The sequence below is a fragment of the Haliotis cracherodii genome, unplaced genomic scaffold (genome assembly GCF_022045235.1).
Source record: "Haliotis cracherodii isolate W230 unplaced genomic scaffold, xgHalCrac1.p SCAF_10, whole genome shotgun sequence".
NCBI classification, from domain to species: domain Eukaryota; kingdom Metazoa; phylum Mollusca; class Gastropoda; order Lepetellida; family Haliotidae; genus Haliotis; species Haliotis cracherodii.
The window spans coordinates 45,484,156-45,511,384 of record NW_027266265.1 but is presented as its reverse complement, the minus strand read 5'-3'; the positions used below and the strand labels follow the sequence as shown (position 1 = coordinate 45,511,384).

General features: G+C 42.6%; 1 protein-coding gene across 1 annotated transcript; it reads right to left on the bottom strand.

The window, feature by feature from the left end:
* Positions 1 to 2,670: 2,670 nt before the first annotated feature.
* LOC139451362 (protein-glutamine gamma-glutamyltransferase E-like) lies at positions 2,671 to 27,229 on the bottom strand. Its single transcript, XM_071232956.1, has 16 exons — positions 27,129 to 27,229; positions 24,708 to 24,889; positions 24,159 to 24,416; positions 22,409 to 22,678; positions 20,648 to 20,766; positions 20,209 to 20,322; positions 19,561 to 19,735; positions 14,412 to 14,556; positions 13,269 to 13,372; positions 12,189 to 12,354; positions 11,598 to 11,692; positions 9,749 to 9,843; positions 8,205 to 8,403; positions 5,587 to 5,747; positions 4,638 to 4,783; positions 2,671 to 4,027 (listed from the first exon to the last, which is right to left on the bottom strand). The coding sequence occupies exons 1-16, from the start codon at positions 27,167 to 27,169 to the stop codon at positions 3,877 to 3,879; spliced, it is 2,421 nt and encodes an 806-aa protein (XP_071089057.1). The 5' UTR covers positions 27,170 to 27,229; the 3' UTR covers positions 2,671 to 3,876.

Here is a 27,229-nt window from a genome sequence, read left to right as displayed (position 1 = left end):
TTGATGAAAAACATGAAATGAAACGCAAAATATCTATCGACGCTCAGTTGACGGTATACAGGCTTGGCAAATCTTGCACGTTGAAATCCATGCTGTTTACGAACCGGATGTCGAGTTCGTTACGCGATTTTGATTGGACTATGCATGGGCTCCTTAGTCCAGCCGGAATGTAACTCCGGAATTCCAACCTAGTTCGGCAAGGCTGGAAACTGGACTTTTATAGTCAGTTACCTCCCTTGCCTCGGGAAGATGCCAGTACCTCGTTACGTTCTCCCTGGGGAACAGATCATTTGATATTCTGGGAAAACATAATTTTGCCCCAGATTTCCTGTAGCCATATTGTGAAGAAGAGCTTCTTAATTCCTCATATTTGTCTTCATGTTTTTGACATACTGTGTAGAATACGTTCTACGTTTTTATGTGTGTCATCCTGTAGACATAGTGTCATTTCCGCAATGCATTTTGTGGTTTATAAATGCCATCAAATCTAGGATTCGAACCCACGGTCAAATGTTTCTGACACGCCTATATATATTGTCAGTCTTTTGGTGGAGGGGTCTATAGGAAGAGAATAAGTATCAAGTACCACTTGTTTTTGACAAGCAGTGCCGAACAGCTTCTACCTGTTCACGTGTGTCATCCTGCAGACGAATTCTGAATGAATTCTGTGATTTTTAAATGACTCCATGTTGACAGACATAAACCTCCCTTTATTCCCTCGTTCATTCCTCCGTCAAATTCTTTTTTCCCTGTGCAATGTATGATCTGGCAGCTACTCAGTTGCCCCTTGATCTTCACCATATCAGAAGCTTCTCTGTGAATGTCTTGCACACACCATCCATGTAGTCGTGTATTCCTGTTTGGCTTGTCAGTGAGTTGCTGTGTATAATTTTACGCTTTAAGCGATACTAACACTAACTAACACACACACACACATACATACATACATACATACACACGCGTGCATACACACACACACACACACACACACACACACACACACACACACACACACACACACACACACACACACACACTCCCAAGAATATCAAATGGTGATATCAACATGTTTCTACATATCTACAGACAATAATTAATAATATGCCATTCCCCGACACTCAAAATATTAAAGTACAAAGAAAGGGTGTTTGTGGTCGCAAAGTGTAGGACGATGAAGATGTGAGTGAGTTGGGTTTAACGCCGATTTTAATAGTTTTTCAGTTATATCACGGCGTGTCAGCTTGTGCGACACAGCGTGAAGCCGGTCGTAGATATTGTCCAAAAAATCATCTCTTTGGAAACGTTATCTACTGCAGGGCAATACTCATGACTTGGCACGGGCCGGTCGTCCACGTGTGACGTCACATCAGCAAGAGAACCATATTCAGTTGGTTCAGAAGACTGGGGCAGTATACTGTCCAGGTTTCATCTCGACAGCTCTGATGGTCATGCAATGGTCTACATGCGTCCAGGAGAACGTTTTAGCGACGCTTGCGTTACTCAACGTCTTCAGTTTGGAGGTGGTTGTGTAATGATACTGGGTGGCATCACAACTCATGGGAGAATAGAACTTGTTTGTGGCAATTTGAATAGCGGACGCTACCGGGGCGACATCGTTCGAGATCTTGTTCTAGCCTTTGTGCAAATTCTGGGACGTTGCGCGTTCGGTTCCAAATTCAATTTAGCACGGTTAAATCTACAGGTAACCTAGCTCTACATAAAAAAACCAGTATGTGTATTTCCTAATTAACCTTATGTTTTATTGAAGCTGGGTTCAAATCAAATCCGTCGCCTGTGACATAAATTGAAAATCCTCGAACAGGGCTACCCGACAGGCTCTTCCATCTAATTGCTTGCACCCTTATGTTAAGGGACATATTTATGTTTTGGACATTATCCGTTCAGTATGCAGTTATCAATGATCCCATGCAGCAAAAAGTAGGATTTATCAATTTAAGATTTTATATTAATTTGCTTCAAATTAATCACGTGACTAGAAACATTCCACAATTGCATTGTGGGGTCGAGGTAAGAAATATAAACAAAGCCAGTCGAAGTTCTGTGTCGCTGGTTATTATGAGTGGAGGTGTTTTCTTGTCGTATAAGTTGCAGCTCTGTTTCCACCACTAATGTTAGAAAACTGCGGGGAGGAAATTTAAACAGCGCCAATACGTCAGTCGATAATGACGTAACTCAAAAACTGTACTTCATCACAGGATAAAGTACAGTCGGCACCTTTGATCTTTCCGTCTGGACCAGACAACCCAGTGGCTGACATCATGAGCATCGATCAACGCAATTTGGATACGATGACATGCATCAACCAAGTCAGCGAGTCTGACCACCCAATCCCGTTAGTCGCCTCTTACGACAAGCATAGTCGCCTCTTACGGCAAGCATGGTTTGCTGAAGATCTATTCTACCCCGGATCTTCATAGGATAGTTCAGTTTCTGGAAACGTTTACCTTATTTGTCAAATAATGTAGATCTAGAGGGCTTAAAGTATTTTACTGAATGTATACAAAATTATAAAGATAGTCTTTCTTAATCTCAAGCCGCCGCAAATATCTTTCTTGTATTTTTAAAGTAAGATGGTTTGCACACAAATGTCAAACTAAGAAAAATAATGACAAAATGGAAAATAAATCTATGCTTTATAAACGTGTAAAAATTAACATGGAAACAAAATGTATCATGTAATATGGAGGTATACAGAGTCGTACATAACGTTAAACAATGCACAACGTTACACACTGTTAATCTTCATCGCTGAAGATGTTCAATCAATTACACAATCTTATGTTATGCCAATGTTCTCACATTCAATAATAAAATTACATGCTGCTGTGTGTGGTCTGAAACGGAAGAACATTTTGTTCATTTAATAATATGTTCTGAATAAAAATAACTGAACAATGAAAACACGGTGGCTTGGAGACATCCGGTGCTGACCCTGGACAAGGTCAGTACGTTATAACATGCAAGCGGGGGCACGGGTGGCCAAGTCGTCTAAGGCGCCGCCATTCGATGTGCAGAGTTGCGTCCCTTGGGCACGCCAGAAACCTATGATTGTGGGTTCGAATCCCGATTCACCCCGATTATGTTTCTAGGTTTGTTAGCACCATACCCGTGCTCGTGGGTTTCACCGAAGTGGTAAACGTCCGAGACCTTCATCACTTCGGACTTTCCTCCCACATTAAGCTGACAGGCCGTGATTTAACTGGAATAATGTTAAAAGCGTCGTTAAACCAAACTCAACTCAACTATAACATGCAAGCACAATTGATAACGATGCATACGTATTTTTTGTGTGTATCGAATACTTCGAATACTTTGATAGAAATTATCACTGATGTTATTTCACTGCAGAGAGGACTTCAATATTCCAGGGATGCTTGGGACACACGTGTCTCCATGGGTACCAGAGTTTACCATTATGAATTGCTATTGAACAGGAATAATATCAAACTCAGTGGCAAGTCTAGATTGCCTTAGCAAATAAGCATTGTTCTGGGCTCCATTTAGATCGATTTTTTGTTCATATTTATTTTTAAGTAAGATGAATTTATTTCTGGGACTTAATGTTAGTCGATGTTAAGATATAAGGCCAAACTATTGGTTTAAGCTAGGATTACAGATATATGAAAACTTTCGTGTGGTGTTTAACGCCTAACGAACGTTTCGTTACTGTCATGGACAGTGCGCAATGTGTTATATGTCCTCTCCTTTCACCATGCGATTCTGCAGCCCATCCTGCAATAGATAGTCATTGGAGAGGAAAGGAATATTGCCACTTGCTCTAATACCGCTAAGCTAGGGAATGTGGAAGCGGAAACGATTGTACATTTTTCACATGTAATTGTCAGCATTGTCCCTCTAAGTGAGTTTGATGCCGTAGGATCCTCTGACATCACCGAGCTGGTCGGACTCCAGACCAAAGCTCGCCTCCCTCTTCCTCTGGGCTCGGGGGAAGAACGTGGGGGACATCTTGGTCGTCTTCCTCCAGGTCTGTCCAGGAGAGATGACTCTGAAAAACAGCATGCGTCAGCGAGTCAGTGAGTTGGTCAGTATGACGGGTCAGTCAATGGGTCAGTTTGAGTGAATCAGTCAATTAGTCAACGTGGGTCAGTGAGTGGGTCAATGTAAGTCGTTTAGTCAGTGTGAGTCAGTCACTGTGAATCAGTCAATGTGAGTCAGTGAATGAGTGGCTCAACGTGAGTGAGCCAGTGAGTGAGTGGGTCAATATGAGTGAATCAGTCAGTCAGTGTGGGTCAATGAGTGAGTCAATGTAAGTCGTTCAGGCAGCGTGAGTCAGTCAATGTGAATCAGTCAGTGCGTCGGTCAATGTGAGTCCGTCAGTGAGTGGGTCAAGATCGTTCAGTCAATGTGAGTCAGTGACATATATATCGAAGACATGTAAATTATTGAATCTGGGTCTGTCAAACCAGTGGCTGGACGCATGAGCAACGGCCAACGCCATCTCGGCACGATGACACGCAACCAGGCAAGTCACAGAGGCTGACCCTTATTTAAATCGGCTGTTACTACAAGCAAGAAGTATTGGGGACTTAGCCCGACCCAGAACCCCGCAAAAGAAATGGTAAGTAAGTATTCAAAACAAAGTAAGTATCACTTACCCTATCTTGATGTTGTCCGTGAAGGGAGCCACCACCTTCATGTTGCCGTCAATCTCCACCTCACAGTTGGTCATCAGGACGGGGAGAGGGTTGGTGAAGGAGATTTCCACCTCTACTGTCTCCCCGGGTTTAGCAGTGGATGGACCCTTCATAACACAGAAAGTGTGACAGTAAGTATATATATGGACGGGAGATTTCCACCTGTACTGTCTCCCCGGCTTTAGCAGTGGAGGGACCCTACATAACACACAACATGTGACAGTTAGTATATATATGGACGGGAGATTTCCACCTGTACTGTCTCCCCGGCTTTAGCAGTGGAGGGACCCTTCATAACACAGAAAGTGTGACAGTAAGTATATATATGGACGGGAGATTTCCACCTGTACTGTCTCCCCGGGTTTAGCAGTCGAGGGACCCTACATAACACAACAACATGTGACAGTAAGTATATATATGGACGGGAGAGTTCCACCTGTACTGCCTCCCCGGCTTTAGCAGTGGAGGGACCCTACATAACACACAACATGTGACAGTAAGTATTTATATGGACGAAAGAGTCCCACCTCTACTGTCTCTCCGGGTTTGGCAGTGGGGCAAGGGGTGCTGCCAAAACGTAGTTCATGGGGTAAGTAAAATACTGGCTTTAACGAGTCAGCTTGAAATAAAATAAAACAAATATTTCCATCATTCCGATGATCGTTGGGACCCAGGTTGCGATATGTTCCCTGAGTGTGGTGAGAGGGTCGCCGGACTCCGTCGTTACTCATTATATTCAATTATTTACAGGCCGCCAAGATAGAACTGTAATATTGATGACTGCGTCGTAAAATAGGAAACACAGAAAAATGAACTGATCTTTATGATATAGAACATGACTTCCCTCTGAAAGGAGGACAGGGCTGAATGTCTGCATATGGCTGACTCGATGTGTAAACAACGCACTCACCTTTATAACAAGGTCGGGTCTGCGTAACCGGAAAGAGGATGTCTCGGTGACGATGTTTCCGGTCTCCTTGACATTCGCGACAGCCTCGATATGGAAGTTGAAACCGTCTCTGGGTCGCATCATTGCTTGCTTGGGCGTCACACTCAAGGTGAAGACACGACCTTAGAAAAACAGATAACAGTTATACGTTTTACAATGTTGCCCCTACTCTCTCCCGCTTGTAATGTATCTGTATAGTCTATATGATTAATGTCTCATATGACTACAATGTTGCACTACTCTCTCCCGCTTGTAATATATCAGTATAGTCTATATGATTAGTGTCTCATATGACTACGATGTTGCACTACTCTCTCCCGCTTGTAATATATCAGTATAGTCTATATGATTAGTGTCTCATATGACTACAATGCTGCAGTACTCTCTCCCGCTTGTAATATATCAGTATAGTCTATATGATTAGTGTCTCATATGACTACAATGTTGGACTACTCTCTCCCGCTTGTAATATATCAGTATAGTCTATATAATTAGTGTCTCATATGACTACAATGTTGGACTACTCTCTCCCGCTTGTAATATATCAGTATAGTCTATATGATTAGTGTCTCATATGACTACAATGTTGGACTACTCTCTCCCGCTTGTAATATATCAGTATAGTCTATATGATTAGTGTCTCATATGACTACAATGTTGGACTACTCTCTCCCGCTTGTAATATATCAGTATAGTCTATATGATTAGTGTCTCATATGACTACAATGTTGGACTACTCTCTCCCGCTTGTAATATATCAGTATAGTCTATATGATTAGTGTCTCATATGACTACAATGCTGCAGTACTCTCTCCCGCTTGTAATATATCAGTATAGTCTATATGATTAGTGTCTCATATGACTACAATGTTGCACTACTCTCTCCCGCTTGTAATATATCAGTATAGTCTATATGATTAGTGTCTCATATGACTACGATGTTGCACTACTCTCTCCCGCTTGTAATATATCAGTATAGTCTATATGATTAGTGTCTCATATGACTACAATGCTGCAGTACTCTCTCCCGCTTGTAATATATCAGTATAGTCTATATGATTAGTGTCTCATATGACTACAATGTTGGACTACTCTCTCCCGCTTGTAATATATCAGTATAGTCTATATAATTAGTGTCTCATATGACTACAATGTTGGACTACTCTCTCCCGCTTGTAATATATCAGTATAGTCTATATGATTAGTGTCTCATATGACTACAATGTTGGACTACTCTCTCCCGCTTGTAATATATCAGTATAGTCTATATGATTAGTGTCTCATATGACTACAATGTTGGACTACTCTCTCCCGCTTGTAATATATCAGTATAGTCTATATGATTAGTGTCTCATATGACTACAATGCTGCAGTACTCTCTCCCGCTTGTAATATATCAGTATAGTCTATATGATTAGTGTCTCATATGACTACAATGTTGGACTACTCTCTCCCGCTTGTAATATATCAGTATAGTCTATATAATTAGTGTCTCATATGACTACAATGTTGGACTACTCTCTCCCGCTTGTAATATATCAGTATAGTCTATATGATTAGTGTCTCATATGACTACAATGCTGCAGTACTCTCTCCCGCTTGTAATATATCAGTATAGTCTATATGATTAGTGTCTCATATGACTACAATGTTGGACTACTCTCTCCCGCTTGTAATATATCAGTATAGTCTATATAATTAGTGTCTCATATGACTACAATGTTGGACTACTCTCTCCCGCTTGTAATATATCAGTATAGTCTATATGATTAGTGTCTCATATGACTACAATGTTGGACTACTCTCTCCCGCTTGTAATATATCAGTATAGTCTATATGATTAGTGTCTCATATGACTACAATGTTGGACTACTCTCTCCCGCTTGTAATATATCAGTATAGTCTATATGATTAGTGTCTCATATGACTACAATGTTGGACTACTCTCTCCCGCTTGTAATATATCAGTATAGTCTATATGATTAGTGTCTCATATGACTACAATGCTGCAGTACTCTCTCCCGCTTGTAATATATCAGTATAGTCTATATGATTAGTGTCTCATATGACTACAATGTTGGACTACTCTCTCCCGCTTGTAATATATCAGTATAGTCTATATAATTAGTGTCTCATATGACTACAATGTTGGACTACTCTCTCCCGCTTGTAATATATCAGTATAGTCTATATGATTAGTGTCTCATATGACTACAATGTTGGACTACTCTCTCCCGCTTGTAATATATCAGTATAGTCTATATGATTAGTGTCTCATATGACTACAATGTTGCACTACTCTCTCCCGCTTGTAATATATCAGCATAATCTATATGATTAGTGTCTCATATGACTACAATGTTGGACGTACTCTCTCCCGCCAACAATTTCTCAGTATAGCCTACGATCAGTGTCTCATATGACTACGATGTTGCACTACTCTCTCCCGCCTACAATATATCAGTATAGTCTACGATCTGTGTCTCATATGACTACAATGTTCCACTACTCTCTCTCGCCTACAATATCTCAGTATAGGTTATGATCTGTGTCTCACGTCCCTACAAAGTTGCACTTACTCTTGCCAGGCTCTAACTTCTCTGTGTACTTCGACTGAGCGGCCGTCCCCGTCACGATACCGTAGTATGTCTTGTAGGCGACCTTGACAGACAGAGTAACACTACGGACGGCGGTGCCGTTGTTGGTGGCGTTAACCTTGACGTCAAAGCCGTTGCCGACGATGATGTCACCTATGTCGTTGATGCCCAACACTAACGGCTACAAGTATGCAGGACAAAGATGGATATTGCTAAATGCTCTGCTTCTGTAATTTTAGTAACATTTGAATAATAATTTGTCACGTGAATTACACATATACACACATGAAATTACAGTATCAATAATGAGAGATGATAGTATTCTTGTCTAACCTTTGTCAAATGTATTTTGTTTGAACATGTGTTAAAGCGTTCGCTCGTCACACCTAAGACCCGGGTTCGATTCCCACATGGATGATTTCTGTGAAGCCCATATATCTCCGTGATATTGCTAAAAACGAAGTAAACGGATACTCACTCACTAACTCACACGTAACATGTCATGATCAGAGTGAGTGAATATGGTTTTACGCCGCTTTTGGCAATTATTCCAGCAATATCACGGCGGGGGACACCAGAAATGGGCTTCACACATTGTACCCATGTCGGGAATCGAACCCGGGTCTTCGGCGTGACGAGTGATCGCTTTAACCACTAGGCTACCCGACCGCCCCGTCATGATCAGAAGAGAAAAACGAACTTGATCAAATCCTCAGCATCTGGAACTATTCCTGTTGAGCTTATTATGTCATGGGGATAGCCAATGTTTGATACAGCTGACCAATTTTGAAAGTTCCTTTAAGTTGTTACAAACGTGGCACATAACCATTCAATCGGCTTCTTTGCATGGTTGCAGGTTGCTACCATGTTTTAAAGTATAATATATTATTATTTTATTAGAACATGCATGTTTTTAAAACAAACCTACTTCATGACCATTGAGGACAGTCGGGTCTGAACGGATCTCGGGAAAGCTATGCTTTCATAAGTGGAATTGGACCCGTGAAGATCCGGGGAAGAATAGGTCTTCAGCAACCCATGCTTACCATAAAGGCGACTATGCTTGTCGTAAGAGGCGACTAAAGGATCGGGTGGTCAGGATCGCCGACTTGGTTGATGCATGTCATCGTATCCCATTTGCTTAGATCAATGTTCACAATGTGAGTCACTGGACTGTCGGGTCAAGAGTCTATTATTTACATCCCGTCACATAGCTGGAATATTACTGAGTGCGACGTTAAGCAACGAACAAACCAACTTGAAAGGATCGAGTGATCGTCACACGCAAACGATTACAATCCGAACGGATCTGCGACTTGAACCCATGATTTTAGAATCCTCGCACGAATTAGGGTAGCAACTCTGTACACCGAATTGTGGCGCCACAGACGACTGTGCCATACATGACCCCTAACCCCTTTGGTACTATGGTGACACATGGACAATATCATCTTTTAAATTGTATGTATGTATCTAGATATGAGTGTTGAGAAATACGATGGAATGGTCAGATGAGAAGCGCTAACCTCTGACACCAGAGGTTCTTCCTCTTCCACATCCAGGTTATCCTTCCTGAACATCGCCTCCGCCTGTCGCACCACTTCCCGCTCCCGGTCCGACCCTGTGAGGAGTACACAGTCAGTCAAGAAATGGCTGCTACCTACTCCACGCAGTCACAGTATGTTTGTTTGTTTGTTTGTGTGTTTGTAAGTTGTTTAACGCCGCACTCAGCAATATTCCAGCAAAATGACGGACGTCTGTAAATAATCGAGTCTGGATCAGACAATCCAGTGGCTGACATCATGAGCATCGGCTTACATAACTGAGATACGATGACATGCATTAACCAAGTCAGCGAGCATGACCACCCGATCCCATTAGTCGTCTCTCACGACAAACATAGTCGCCTTTTATGACAAGTATGGGTTGCTGAAGACAATTTCTAGGCCCTCCTATCTATGAAAGCGTTGAATGGGTTTATAATGATGGCGTATTGGTAATATTGCTTCCGTATTGGAACCGAATGCATTTATTATGCGAACGAAGAGACACACTATTGGATATGACAGCGGTCGTTAGCGAAATGCGTTCGCAGCCGCTATGGGAAACTCGGTCAAATGCAACGGAATAACTTTGGCTGTATCCGTCAAAGTTAATAATATTTAAAGTTAAATTAATATAATTATTGTTTAGGTGCAAATCAGCCACAGAAGAAATCCTTACTGTTGACATTGACTGGCAGAAGTTTTTATTAGCCATGCTATATCAACAATTATAGGGGAAATATTAAATCTAGCTCCAAGACGTAAACAGTGGATCCAATTATGGGTGAAATAATTTATCTAGCTCTGTGACTGATAAGCTTTCCATTAGACTCCCGTCACAATACATCGATAATGCATACAAAACATATTTTGATGAAAATGTATAATCTGTATCGAACGGGAATTATAATGTACGTTCAATGCGCATTAATTTATTAATAAGAATTACAAGCACTGGAAACAAGCGTTGATTAAAACACTTCCCATTTCTCTTCTCCACTGCTGTCAGATATGCTTAGCGCTGTGGCGACAGAAAGTGTTGATGTAGTTCGGTGAAATACGGAATTTAACGGATATGACCGAATGTGTTCGGTTGCCGATTCTGTCGGTTCCAATAGCGGCTGTGTGGTGATTCCAATGAGAACCGCTGTTACGACGATAGTTACTGCATCTATATCATATTCAGACTATTCCTTCGCACTTGGTAGCTGTACACACGATATTGCTTACATTAATTCGATAATGCTTCTTTTCATTCAGGGGGCGGTCGGGTAGGCTAGTGGTTAAAGTGTTCACTCGTCACGCCGAAGACCTGGGTTCGATTCCCAACATGGGTACAATGTGTGAAGCCCATTTCTGGTGTCCCCCGCCGTGATATTGCTGGAATAATTGCTAAAAGAGGCGTAAAACCTCACTCACTCACTCACCCTTTTCATTCAAATAGATGGGAGGGCCTGTGTTCTTACCCGGATCTTTTCGGGTCAGTGACAGTATGTAAGAAGTCTGGTTATGTTGTGAATCCCTTTTATGACCCCCTTCCGTCCATACACACGGCATGGACAGTTCTAAGTTGTAGCAGTGTCATTCGGGGTACATGTGGTTGTATGCGTCCCAGTGATACTGCAACAACGAGTTTATCTTACCAGCATGTTTTAATCTGTCTTCTTCGTGGTGGGGTACAAGGGATTTATTCTCCCGCTCAGAAATATATTTCCCTCCCAGGCGGGATACACAGTATTTTATCAAGATCACGTGAACCAATCAGATCTCCTCATTCGTTCAGGGAGGTATGATAAACGTCCTTGCTAGGGACCAGGGACGGTGAACCTACCCTCAGGGTACTTGTATTGATCAGTGAGGTCCAGCCGCTGCAGCCCGACCAGTGGCTCCTGGGTTGGTTCGTGGGTGCTGATCATCTTGCCGACACTGCAGCGAAAACAGAAAAAAACCATCTGAAAATCTTATAGAGGGTAGGTAAATCAGGGAACGGTTGAACGGGTCTTCACTGTAACCCTTCAAATACATCCTCATGCTTGGTGCAGTGTGTCTATTCGAGGTTAGTCGTCTCGTACAAACTTTGGAACCCGATGCGTATCCTCCTCAAATGCTGAAACAGTATTTGGAAATGACGAGTTTATATACAAGTACAATGTTAAGGTTAACCCTAGGAGCGCACACGAACGCACGCACGCACGCACGCACAACCCATCAAACCCGTGGGTACATGAAGGGAGTTAACTTTCTGGAGCAGGATAGATAACTTGGTCCGGTGTTTGTTCATGTGATTACTTGATTTGCCTTTGCACGTGTTTGTAATGGGTGCTACCGGTGAGGCCGGATACGCTCGCCTAATCACCTGGTATTTGCTTGTGGTTTAAAAAACAATGATTATGGGAAGAGTTTTTCTTTTTCTGTTATTTACCTGTTCGGATTTCTTGACACTTGTTTCTTTTTCTTGGTCACAAAGTGTTCCTCCCAGACCACCTTGTCCGAGTTGACCTCGGCGAAGACAAAGGCCGTGTCCTGTCCGATGTTGAGGAGCCCCTCCTTGATGGCACTCACGGGGGCGGGGCCGCAGCAGTAAACGCCTATAAACCAGGGGAAGGGCGTGTGGAAATGTGGACGGGTAGGGAAGAAAGAGGTAGGTAACCAAAAGGGTACATACTGGACCTATGAGCGGATTGTAACCACTGGCCACCCTCCATACCTGATGCCTAACACACCTGTCACTTGCTGTCATAGATGTTTCTACATCTCATCGATCTTGTTCTACATTCCAAGTGTACCCTACCATTCATGACATTCTGCCACGTCTACAATATTTCATCACCTACTATCTCTGACCCCTGACACACCTACCATTTCTGACCCCTGACACACATACCATTTCTGATCCCTGCAACACCTACCATTTCTGACCCCTGACACACATACCATTTCTGATCCCTGCAACACCTACCATCTCTGACCTTGACTCATCTACCATCTCGGACCCCAGACACACCTACCATCTCGGACCCCTGACACACCTACCATCTCTGACCTTGACACACCTACCATTTCTGACCCCTGCAACACCTACCATCTCTGACCTCGACACACCTACCATTTCTGACCCCTGACACACATACCATTTCTGATCCCTGAAACACCTACCATCTCTGACCTTGACACACATACCATTTCTGACCCCTGCAACACCTACCATTTCTGACCCCTGACACACCTACCATTTCTGACCCCTGCAACACCTGCCATCTCTTACCCCGACACACCTACCATCTCGGACCTGGATACACCTCCTATCTCTGAACCCTGACATACCAACTATCTCTGACCTACACACACCTACTATCTCTGACCCCTGCCACACCTACCATATCTGACCCCTGTCACACCTATCATCTCTGACCCCTGTCACACCTACCATATCTGACCCCTGTCACACCTATCATCTCTGACCCCTCACACACCTACCATCTCCTACCCCTCACACACCTACCGTCACTAGTCTCCTGGGGCGTGGCATCAATAACCTGCCACCCGTCGAACTTTCTGCCAAGGTCAGGGCGACTCATCCATACCTCGTTCCACACATGAAAGTTCCTGCCAAAATGATGACACAGCATATACATGTAACTGTACTTAAAAGAAACATTATTTGTCGATCAATCTTTATTCATGGTACTTATGAGATATACTTGATAAGGTTCTAGTGTAATAGTTGTCTTAAATGTAGTGTAGTAATTTGCTTTTCTTGTGGACGAAGAATCATGCCATTTTTGGAAGTACATATTTTTTAAGGTCTGTGTCAAACGGGAGAAGAAATGCTATGGCATATCTACATGTTGCTGTAACCAAATATAACCATATCCACATTCGTATAACATGTTTTTAACTTTTGATGCCCAATTTCTCAATAACATCCAAAGTTCTAGGCCCCAAATTTCTGATCCATACAATAGAATCGGGCTTATTTTTGTATCAAATATTTTAAAGTAAACATCATATGAAATATTGTCCAGAACTCTAAGACTTTTTAATAAGAGATTATTAGTCAGGCCATCATTAGATACTATATTGTTTAGTTCAGTATAAAGTCATAGTCCCAATTACATACACTGCTGCGCGCAGGATGGTATGCACCTATACTGGATGGTGGCTAAAAATGAAACAAATCAGCAATAGTGAATCGATGGTGATGTATTTGATACGGGTATTATTTTTGTGCTTTGGACCTTAATTTTGCAGTTTTCCACAGACTGTTTTCAGCTTGGTAACGTTCTGGTATCGTTTGTAATTCCTTTGGCCAAATCCGATTGATACGTGGATGCTTTCCTTTGCCTAGCCGTTTGTATGCAGTGTATGTAGCACAGGGGTACAAAAATAACAGCAACACAAATTGGAATAATAAATATAATGATGAAGCCGTGGAGTCATAGCGTCTTTGATACATTCAGTACATTATGTCAAGGTTTCAGTATTCAAAGTATTATCTAACATTCACATGTTATACATCAAATTTGAAAATAAATTGTCTTTAAACGTCATAAGTTGTGCATGCCAACATAAACTGGATCTCATCTTCTTCCACATTTTTACAAAAAAAGGGGGAAAAACCCTCCTCCCTACAGTCAATACATACCATATGGAGTCATCGGATATATTTGTGTAGTTCCCTCTGCTGTTGGGCCGGAAGATCTCGTCACAGCTTAAACGTTCCTTGTCACTGTTGTGGGCTGATTCAAAGTTGGTGACACTCCGACAGGGAAGTCCTAGGGCTCGGCACACTGATAGCACAGTGAGGAGTTTAGTGAAAACATTGCTATGGTAATGATACTAATTAAAATAATGAACTATTATCATAAAGAGGTAGTGATACAAGTTAGAGCTTGTGAGACCGGCAATAATGGCTTCCCACACTAACGTTGAGACAACTCACTGATAGTCGTTTTCATTTGTTTTTCAAAGAATAAATATTTGTTAATCAACAAGAAGGAATGTTCCGTCCGATAGTTGAACAACAAGTAGGATTGTACCCTCCTGTAGTCAAACAACAAGAAAGATTGTTGACCTTTTATTCATACCAGCAGGATTGTTCCCTCCTATAGTTAAACAACAAGGATTGTTCACTCCGATAATTTTAAACAAGAAGGATTGTTCCCTCCTATAGTTAAACAACAAGGATTGTTCACTCCGATAATTTTAAACAAGAAGGATTGTTCCCTCCTATAGTTAAACAACAAGGATTGTTCACTCCGATAATTTTAAACAAGAAGGATTGTTCCCTCCTATAGTTAAACAACAAGGATTGTTCACTCCGATAATTTTAAACAAGAAGGATTGTTCCCTCCTATAGTTAAACAACAAGGATTGTTCACTCCGATAATTTTAAACAAGAAGGATTGTTCCCTCCTATAGTTAAACAACAAGGATTGTTCACTCCGATAATTTTAAACAAGAAGGATTGTTCCCTCCTATAGTTAAACAACAAGGATTGTTCACTCCGATAATTTTAAACAAGAAGGATTGTTCCCTCCTATAGTTAAACAACAAGGATTGTTCACTCCGATAATTTTAAACAAGAAGGATTGTTCCCTCCTATAGTTAAACAACAAGGATTGTTCACTCCGATAATTTTAAACAAGAAGGATTGTTCCCTCCTATAGTTAAACAACAAGGATTGTTCACTCCGATAATTTTAAACAAGAAGGATTGTTCCCTCCTATAGTTAAACAACAAGGATTGTTCACTCCGATAATTTTAAACAAGAAGGATTGTTCCCTCCTATAGTTAAACAACAAGGATTGTTCACTCCGATAATTTTAAACAAGAAGGATTGTTCCCTCCTATAGTTAAACAACAAGGATTGTTCACTCCGATAATTTTAAACAAGAAGGAGTGTTCCCTCCTATAGTTAAACAACAAGGATTGTTCACTCCGATAATTTTAAACAAGAAGGATTGTTCCCTCCTATAGTTAAACAACAAGGATTGTTCACTCCGATAATTTTAAACAAGAAGGATTGTTCCCTCCTATAGTTAAACAACAAGGATTGTTCACTCCGATAATTTTAAACAAGAAGGATTGTTCCCTCCTATAGTTAAACAACAAGGATTGTTCACTCCGATAATTTTAAACAAGAAGGATTGTTCCCTCCTATAGTTAAACAACAAGGATTGTTCACTCCGATAATTTTAAACAAGAAGGATTGTTCCCTCCTATAGTTAAACAACAAGGATTGTTCACTCCGATAATTTTAAACAAGAAGGATTGTTCCCTCCTATAGTTAAACAACAAGGATTGTTCACTCCGATAATTTTAAACAAGAAGGATTGTTCCCTCCTATAGTTAAACAACAAGGATTGTTCACTCCGATAATTTTAAACAAGAAGGATTGTTCCCTCCTATAGTTAAACAACAAGGATTGTTCACTCCGATAATTTTAAACAAGAAGGATTGTTCCCTCCTGTTGTTAAACAACAAGAATGATTGTTCAATTCCCTCCTGTAGTTAAACAATAAAAAGGAGTGTTCCCTTCTGTAGTTAAACAACAACAAGAATTATTCCCTCCTGCAGTTCAACAACAAGGATTGTTCCCTCCGATAATTTTAAACAAGAAGGATTGTTCAATTCCCTCCTGTAGTTAAACAACTCTTTTTACAACAAGAATTGTTCCCTCCTGTAGTTCAACAACAAGGATTGTTCACACCATATTTATACAAGAAGGATTGTTCCCTCTTGTAGTTAAACAACAAGAAGGATTGTTCCCTCCGATCACTTTAAACAATAAGGATTGTTCCCTCCTGTAGCTAAACAACAAGAAGAATTTTTCCCTCCTGTAGTTCAACAACAAGGATTGTTCACACCATATTTATACAATACTAATGGCTCCCAAACACTGTAATCAACACAGATGATTGTTCCCCCTACTGTTAAACAACAATGCTGACTGTTTCCCATATTATTACAGCAAAACTGATTGTTCCCCCTACTGTTAAACAACATTGATGATTGTTCTCCCTACTGTTAAACAACAAAACTGACTGTTTCCCGTATTATTAAACAACAATACTGATTGTTCCCCCTATTGTTAAACAACAAAACTGACTGTTTCCCGTATTATTAAACACCAATACTGATTGGTCTCCCTACTGTTAAACAACAAAACTGACTGTTTCCCGTATTATTAAACAACAATACTGATTGTTCCCCCTATTGTTAAACAACAGTAATGGTTGCTCCCACTACTGTTATACGATGATACCGATTGCCCCTCCCTCCCAACTCCCTCTGTTACACAGCAATACTGATTGTTCCCCCTACTGTTAAACAATGATACGGATTGCCCCTGCCTCCCTACTCCCTCTGTTACATACTGATTGTTCCCACTACTGTTAAACAATGATACGGATTGCCCCTCCCTCCCAACTCCCTCTGTTACATACTGATTGTTCCCACTACTGTTAAAAGATGATACGGATTGCCCCTCCCTCCCAACTCCCTCTGTTACACAGCAATACTGATTGTTCCCCCTACTGTTAAACGATGATACCGATTGCCCCTGCCTCCCTACTCCCTCTGTTACACAGCAATACTGATTGTTCCCACTACTGTTAAATAATGATACGGATTGCCCCTCCCTCCCAACTCCCTCTGTTACATACTGATTGTTCCCACTACTGTTAAACAATGATACGGATTGCCCCTCCCTCCCAACTCCCTCTGTTACATACTGATTGTTCCCCCTACTGTTAAGCAATGATACGGATTGCCCCTGCCTCCCAACTCCCTCTGTTACATACTGATTGTTCCCACTACTGTTAAACAATGATACGGATTGCCCCTGCCTCCCTACTCCCTCTGTTACATAGCAATACTGATTGTTCCCCCTACTGTTAAACGTTGATACCGATTGCCCCTCCCTCCCAACTCCCTCTGTTACATAGCAATACTGATTGTTCTCACTACTGTTAAACAATGATACGGATTGCCCCTGCCTCCCTACTCCCTCTGTTACACAGCAATACTGATTGTTCCCCCTACTGTTAAACAATGATACGGATTGCCCCTGCCTCCCTACTCCCTCTGTTACACAGCAATACTGATTGTTCTCCCTACTGTTAAACAATGATACGGATTGCCCCTGCCTCCCTACTCCCTCTGTTACACAGCAATACTGATTGCTCCCACTACTGTTAAACAATGATACGGATTGCCCCTGCCTCCCAACTCCCTCTGTTACACAGCAATACTGATTGTTCTCCCTACTGTTAAACAATGATACGGATTGCCCCTGCCTCCCTACTCCCTCTGTTACACAGCAATACTGATTGTTCCCACTACTGTTAAACAATGATACGGATTGCCCCTGCCTCCCAACTCCCTCTATTACACAGCAATACTGATTGTTCCCCCTACTGTTAAACGATGATACGGATTGCCCCTGCCTCCCTACTCCCTCTGTTACATAGCAATACTGATTGTTCCCCCTACTGTTAAACAATGACACGGATTGCCCTGCCTCCCAATTCCCTCTGTTACATACTGATTGTTCCCACTATTGTTAAACGATGATACGGATTGCCCCTCCCTCCCAACTCCCTCTGTTACATACTGATTGTTCCCACTACTGTTAAACAATGATACGGATTGCCCCTCCCTCCCAACTCCCTCTGTTACATACTGATTGTTCCCACTGCTGTTAAACAATGATACGGATTGCCCCTGCCTCCCAACTCCCTCTGTTACATACTGATTGTTCCCCCTACTGTTAAACAATGATACGGATTGCCCCTGCCTCCCAACTCCCTCTGTTACATACTGATTGTTCCCACTGCTGTTAAACAATGATACGGATTGCCCCTGCCTCCCAACTCCCTCTGTTACATACTGATTGTTCCCCCTACTGTTAAACAATGATACGGATTGCCCCTCCCTCCCAACTCCCTCTGTTACATACTGATTGTTCCCACTACTGTTAAACAATGATACGGATTGCCCCTGCCTCCCTACTCCCTCTGTTACACAGCAATACTGATTGTTCCCCCTACTGTTAAACAATGATACGGATTGCCCCTCCCTCCCAACTCCCTCTGTTACATACTGATTGTTCCCCCTACTGTTAAACGTTGATACCGATTGCCCCTCCCTCCCAACTCCCTCTGTTACATAGCAATACTGATTGTTCCCAGTACTGTTAAACAATGATACGGATTGCCCCTGCCTCCCAATTCCCTCTGTTACACACTGATTGTTCCCACTACTGTTAAACGATGATACGGATTGCCCCTGCCTCCCTACTCCCTTTGTTACACAGCAATACTGATTGCTCCCACTACTGTTAAACAATGATACGGATTGCCCCTGCCTCCCAACTCCCTCTGTTACACAGCGATACTGATTGTTCTCCCCACTGTTAAACAATGATACGGATTGCCCATGCCTCCCAACTCCCTCTGTTACATACTGATTGTTCTCCCTACTGTTAAACAATGATACGGATTGCCCCTGCCTCCCTACTCCCTCTGTTACACAGCAATACTGATTGTTCCCCCTACTGTTAAATAATGATACGGATTGCCCCTCCCTCCCTACTCCCTCTGTTACATACTGATTGTTCCCCCTAATGTTGAACAACGATACCGAGTGCCCCTTTGTCTTCAAACTCCGCGTGTTAAAAAGAAATACTGATTGTTCTCCCCAACTGTTAAACAACAATACTGATCGTTGTAAAACAACATTGATGATTGTTCTCCCTACTGTTAAACAACGATGCTGATTGCTGACCCCACCTGTTACGAGGACCCCTGAGAAGACCCAGCACTGTCCGAACTTGACCGGTTTTCTAGTGGACATGTACTTCTTCAGGATCTTCACACTTCCCGTCCATGTAGATGGACTGGTGCCGCCGGCGAAGCTGTCGCTCCAGTTGCCTTGAAGAACGCCGTTGTCGTCGGAGGAGTTAACCTGACAAAGACAACCAGAAAGACTAGTGTTTTTTTCCTCTATCTGTTGCCTAATTTCCTCAAACGAAAGGCTGGCAAGGGAATGAGTGAACCTTGTTTTACGCCGCAGTCAGAAATATTTAGGCTGTTTCACGTGGCCAGTGAATAGCCGAAGCTTGCCCGGACAGATCAGTGATTGGTAGCAGGCGCACGGTCCACGCTATGCAGTGTAGGAAACATGGCAATACTACATACAGTCTTTTGAGCACTACACTGTATAACGTGGGACCCTTTCAGCCGCTGTTTCCAGGCAACTCACAGCAAGGGGCACCAAGCAGTGACTTCACACTATGATCCCATGCAGGTAATAGAACCCTTTTACCAGGACGAGCTACAGCGTAAAATGGCTACCCCTTTGCCCACAGCTCTTGCTTGCAAATTTGGTATCAGGTACACATAGAATTTAGGAAACGTGGGATCTGTGTGTGGACTTACGATCTTTGATAAAATTCTGGCAACCTTGCTCGCCTTCCCCATGGTGCGGGTCATCTTGTAGTCGAAGCCTTTCCTGACGAGGTGGAGAGCGGCGTGCAGGATACCGTCCTCAAACTGACAAAATGGTCGTCAAAGATAATGATGATGGTGATAATAACAACAGACATAATAATAGTATGATGACAATGGGGATGATGATGATGATGATGATGATGATCCACTGAGGTACCGCTCGACACTGAAAATATTCAAAGTTCATGACACATCAGAAAATATCACGTTAGTGAAGTTGGGTTGTTGTTTTTTATTTAGAATTAGTTTTCTTAATATTGATTTTCCCAATAAAATGTAGCAATGGAACAGAAAATGTTCAAAGCATAATTCCTCACTAGAATATCAATGATAAACACAAGAATGATGAAGCAAGCACTCTTCTGACCTGGCCGAAGTACCAGCTACTGCCTCCCATCCTATCGAAGGTCCCCTGGTACAACACCCCCGAGTCGTTCTCCACCGCCTCCTCGAGCCACTGTGGGTCAGGGAGGTACACCACATCCTCTGTACGGACAGGTCAAGCTAGTGAGTGATTGTTCTTTTACGCCACACCAATATCTCACCAAATCGTATGGACTATCAATTATCAGGCGTGATCATGAAAACCAGTGGTTGCTGTGAGCATGGGCAACGATTCCCGCAGTCACTCACTCATTGATATAGCTGGCCAATATTCCCTGTCATGGCCGAGGAAAAGGATGGTTGATTTTATTATGCTTCATGTAGTTTGGCTGGCATAATTTACAAATATAGTATATAGGTTTATCTGAATCAAATTAGATTATTCACATACCGCAGCTTGAATTTAACCGACTGAAGCATTCACTCAAAATATGGACTTTTTTAAAAAAGACGTTTATAATATAAAACGTGTAAGTGATCGAATGTGAGCGACGTTCAGCAAAAATATCGCTTCTTGCACATTTTACATTCTAAACTGTGTTTCACAGGTTTTACAGTTGGAAACGTGAGACAACGGAAATTAATGTCCCTTAATGTATACCTTAACTAACTGTACTGTTTGCTCCATGCTCTTTATCTCCAGGGCTAGCATTTCGGTAAATGTTTGTTTGTGTGTTTGTTGTTTAATGTTGTAGTCAGCAATACTCCAGCTATATGACGGCGGTCTGTATCGAGTCTGGACCACACAATCCAGGAGCAATTTCGATGTCACTGCATATATTTGTAGGAGACAACATATCTTCCCTGAGGGGCGGTCGGGTAGCCTAGTGGTTAAAACGTTCGCTCGTCACGCCGAAGACCCGGGTTCGATTCCCGACATGGAGACAATGTGTGAAGCCCATTTCTGGAGACCCCCGCCGTGATATTGCTTGAATACTGCTAAAAGCGGCGTAAAACCATACTCACTCACTCACTCACTCACTCACTATCTTCTCTGACTGAGTAAGTATGGTTTCAAAATTATATGACAATAAAAGGCAATATGTTTATGTTTCTAGCCATGTTGTACTCCCGGGACAAATGTTATAAAGAACGAGTATATAAATGTCAACAGCATCGACAGGTATTTGTAACCGCTATGTGTAGCCATTTTCTTATTATCAGGTGATCAATTTGGAATATAAACATCACATTGTTATAGTAAGTGAGTGAGTTAGGTTTAATACCGCTGTTGGACACTAATCCTGTTATGTCGAGGCGTGTCAGCTTAATGTGGGAGAAAATCGTGAAATGGTGCAGGTCTCAGACGTTTACCACTTTGGTTGAGGTATAGAGCTGACAAATTCAAACATAATGGAAATCATAATGTTTTATAAATCAACACTGATGTGTTTGTTTTAATTGTGTGTAGACCCGTGTGTAGAAGATACCGGGGTAGAATAGGTCTTCAGCAACCGATGTTTGCCGTAAAAGGTGACTATGCTTGTCTTAAAAGGCGACTAACGGGATCGGGTGGTCAGACTCGCTGACTTGGTTGATGCATGTCATCGATCCCAATTGCGTGGATCGATGATCATGATATTAATCACTGGATTGTCTGGTCCAGACTCAATTATTTTACAGACCGCCGTCATATAGCTGGAATATTGCTGTGTGCGGCGTTAACAACAAACCAACCAACAACCAATAATTGTGTGTAATGATTATTGTTTATGTGTGTTTCAGTGTATACACATTTTCTCACCTTTACACCAAGGATTGAAGATGATGTTGATGTCGTCGTTGTGGTTGTACTGCCAGACGAGGTCTTTGCCATTCTCGACGTCAACGGTGGTCCTGACAATCAAGTCCCACACACCGACAGGGGTAGAGGCGGGTGAAAACACTTCTACCGTCAGAAAGTTATCTCCCTTATTGGCGATGGTGGCGCCCCATCTCCGTGGCTTATAAGACGTGTCTTTGTCCTCTGCTACCCTGATGGTCTCATTGACAGAGCAGTTACTCTCGTCAGACGCTGCAGGAATAACGTGATAGGGAAGCTCATAACGACACGAGTAGCAACATTCTCGTCCAATATCAAAACAACCTAATCATATGCCAAATCCAACCGACATCCTGTAGAATATTCAAACATCCAAACCATACCGATTGAGGAAATAATGAAAAATATCTTTACTAGTACTGTCAGTACATTTGAAAAAGTGCTTACCAATTCAACAAACGTCAGAATCAAATGTTGAGATGCGTTTGTGTGCATTGTTTCCAACGTGCATTTGGTAGACAAGACCAGGAACCTATGAGGTGAGGTGAGGTGAAATTGGGTTTAACGTCGCGTCAAAGATTATTGCACTTATATAGCGATGTGCATGCACGTGTGTGTGTGTGTGTGGCTGCTTATACTAGTCCGGACTGCTGCCGATTTAAAGTGCTAGCACACTGAGCTACCATGCCGCAGTTTAACATGAATACCACACTCAGACACAGTATACTGACTCCGAGCCGACCAGTCCTTGTTTTAGCCCCTTAATGCCGAGCGCCAGACAGGGTAACAACAAGTACCATCTTTTAACGTCTTTTGGTATGAACCCCGGACCATCCACTGTCCGGGCGGACGCTCTACCACTAGACCACGGAGGCGGTCAGGAACCTATGATAGCATATCATTTTACTGTATCTAAAACTAAGTGTTCCCACATTTATTTCTATCAGTATATTAGTCTATCCTTTAATTGACATAGGGCGGTGGGGTACCTAGTGGTTAAAGCGTTGGCTCGTCAACCCGAAGACCCGTGTTCGATTCCCCACATGGGTACAATTTGTGAAGCCCATTTTCTGGTGTCCCCCGCCGCGATATTGCTGGAATATTGCTAAAAGTGGCGTAAAAGCATACTCACTCACCCACTTACAATAAGTTTTGTTTCTTTGATCTTTAACGCCGCATCATATTTCACCTATATTTCGGTGGTCTGTAAATAATCGAGTCTGGACCAGACAATCCAGTGATTGATATTATGGTCCACGCAATAGGGATAGGATGACGTGCATCAACCAAGTCAACTAGCCTGACCACTCGATCCCGTTAGTCGCCTCTTGTAGGATAGAAACTTAGAATAGTTGACAGTACGCATTCGCAGCAGCAAGCAGGTACATTGCTAACAGTCCATGGGTCACAATCGGAACCAGCAGAACAAGCGAGTCCTGGCAGCTAAGGTGCGCGCACTCTTGACAACTCTGCACAACGTACTGCGATTCCTTGCAAACAGGGGCGGTCGGGTAACCTAGTGCTTTAAGCGTTCGCTCGTCACGCCGAAGACACGTATTCGATTCTCAAATGGGTACAACGTGTGAAGCCCATTTCTGGTGTTCCCCGCCGTGATATTGCTGGAATATTGCTAACGCCGGCGTAAAACCATACTCACTCCCACCTTGCTAACACCTGGCTAGACGTGTACATATATTTGTTGTAAGTGCGGATATGTGTGAAACAGACATACCTAGGCTGAATAAGAGCGTGATGTCGTTCTTGTCGATGTCGTAAGGTCTGTTGAAGGTGATGGTGATGAGGAAGGATTGACCTCTCCTGACCACCAGCTCGGCCTCCTTTTGACCTCTGACCTCTGTGCACTCATACATGTCAGTGTGGTGCTGCTTGCTGTTCTCCGATATGTTAAGGTCAAGGTTGGTGACGTGCAGTTTCGCGGCCAGATCAGTCTCTGGCACTTCTGGCTGTTCATTTTCATCTTCATCGCTGTCTGTTTCAGAAACATGGAATTGTATACCAATTATTGTTTGGGTTTTCATTAGAAAAACTATCACCCTATCTATCAAATGGTCAGACCCTGCTGGCCTGGCGTACACCAGGAGCTTTAACCTTGATGGTTTTAGTCACTGGGTTGACCATATATTGTCTAAATGTCACTTTAGACCATAAAATGTGCTGACAACATCGCTTTACAATACCAGCCACACAAATACTAGACATGCGTGGGGTGGGTGGTATGTACAACTGGAATTAATTGTGATTTGATAACAGCTTTTCTGACCTGAGCCATCGTTTCCCGCGCCAATGGTTTCTCTTCTCCTCAGATATTCCCCCTGCAAGTTCCGAAAGCGACTGTCGAGATCCCCAACCGTGGGCCGCGTCCGGCGGTGGGAGTACCATGGTCGACTGAATCGCCTACGCACTCTCCTGGGCCGGAAATAACGGTGTCGGCTTAACCCATTACTGAAAAAAAGGTCGTCCAGTTAATCTCTGTTAATCCCGAGGTAATATTATATGACATCAATACAGAGCGTCAGATAAGCAGCGTATTTGCGTGAATTACCCCCACCCACCCCCCCCCCCCCCCCCCCCACCCCCACCCCCTCCCCCACCCCACCCCCAAAAATATTCAAAACCCAATTACTTTCAATTAACTTGTGTACAGAAACGCATGCGTTAAACAAAAAAACTCAAGTGTATAAAATCAGCACGCGTACATACCCAATGAAGCTCTTTCAGCATGCGTTCAAGGGTGCTAATATCCGAAACACAATTATGAGCTAATTTATTTTCCGAGTCAAACCTATATATACTCAACAACAAAAGTTCCTGTGACACCAGTATTTTAGTGAATTTTTCAAACAAGTAAAGTTTGGTTTTCAGTATTGTAGTACATGTATGGAATCAAGTCACAAAAACGCAACTGCTACAGAAAAGCATGCATTCCATGCAAAAGTTGACTTTTATGCAAGCTCCATGCATTTCACTACCCAAGAATGGGTATAAAAGCATGTGCGTTAATGGGATTCCATATGCATTGTTTAGCATCGTACTGACAACAACCACTCAGAAAAACAACAAAATTACGCAATTATTCAACATTAAGAAATGCCACGCCTGTCCGAAAATGAGCGTCTGCGAGCCATTGGTATGCTTTAAGCATGATCGAGTCAACGTGATGTTGCAAGACAATTTAACGTCAACAGACAATAATCGACAAGACAACTGGATTCGATCAACACACCTACGAAATCGATTCCAGCCAGCAACAGTGACTGCAAGAAGCATCCCTGGCCTTCGACGAATATCTTCATAAACCGTACGTCGTCGCCTCAGATGAGCAGGGATTGTCGCCAGAAGACCCGCCAGACGTCCCATTTTGACAGGAAACCACCGTCAAACACATCTGCAGTGGTGCAGACAGCGTCTACGCTGGACGGACATGCAGTGGGGACAAGTTTTATTCACTGACGAGTCTCGTTTTCACCCCAGCCACAGCGATGGACGGATTCGAGTGTACCGACGTCGAGGTGAACGTTACGTCAATCATGGTGTCATGGACGAAGATCGGTTCGGGGGCGGCAGCGTTATTATATGGGATGGGATTACAGCATTCAGAGGACTCGTTTGATAGTGGTAGAGGGAAATCTCAATGGACAGCGCTACCGCGACGAGATCATCGGCCCTGTTGTTCTACCGTTTTGCGTCGTCATGGCCAAGGCATTACCTTTCAACATGACAACGCCCGGCCTCATATTGCTCGACTTGTTCATGATTCTCTTCAATAAAACAACGTGAATGTCATCCCCTGGCCGGCTCGCTCCCCTGATCTCTCACCAATCGAGCACATGTGAGATGAGATGGATCGGCGCCTTCAAAGTCAACCACGTGATCCACAGACACTCCAGGAACTTCGAAACATGCTCCAGCAGATATGGACAGATATCTTACAGGACTTTGTGCGACGCCTGGTCCATTCCATGAGACGAATATGTGTTGCTTGCATCGCAACCAGAGGTGGACACACACGCTATTGTTTTGTAAATTGATATTTTGGCATGTTTATGATTATTTTATGAAATCACGCATTTTCTGAAGTCAGTATGGCAAATTAAACCATTTGAACACTTACAGGGGCCTTTTATCTGCTGCAAACCGAAATTGTTTCAGATTTGGTAAAAAAACATATATTTAGGACCGTTATATACATCTAAAACATTATTTCGGGTTTTTTTAATCTTAATATGTACACTAATTTTGGGAAAAACCCAATAGAGTGATAAATAGATGAGTGAAAAGATATTGGTTACCCAATGAAAAATATAATAACCCAAATAAAATGGAAACCCGAGAGTAAAAACTCAATTGCTCAAAATGTTATCTGGAGCTCTGTCAATAGATTCGCCCTAATTATGATCTTTAGTGTAACAGCGCCATGCCAATGTTCGTTGGAAAAGGAACAACCTCCGATATTATGCCGCAGATGAAACGCCGTGAAAAAATTGGAATACTGTTTTATAAAGGAGGCGATTAACAAGGCAAAGCCTGATGCAAAATCTCAACGTCATCAGGTGTTTAAAATTTCGTCTCAGGGCGTTGTCTGTGAAATACAGCACCACGAGAAGGCCAACTGTTGGTACTTCGGATTTTCAATATCTTCCCATATTTTACACCCTTCCTTTAAACTGAAAGTATAAATTACCTTAGACTGAAGTTCCGGATGTTTCGGGAACGTGTAAACATCGTCGTTGGCGACGTGGATTTAGGCTGACGTAGCTATCAGGAGTGACGCTGTTCCCGGGA

What these genes read in the sequence shown, in the direction of transcription:
- LOC139451362 (XM_071232956.1), bottom strand. Translation starts at nt 27,169, where the DNA reads ATGTTTACACGTTCCCGAAACATCCGGAACTTCAGTCTAAG. An exon ending in CCAGAATTTTATCAAAGATC is followed by an intron (nt 19,736 to 20,208) that starts GTAAGTCCACAC and finishes TGTCTTTGTCAG; the next exon opens with GTTAACTCCTCCGACGACAA. An exon ending in CTCAGGGGTCCTCGTAACAG is followed by an intron (nt 14,557 to 19,560) that starts GTGGGGTCAGCA and finishes CTGTGCTATCAG; the next exon opens with TGTGCCGAGCCCTAGGACTT.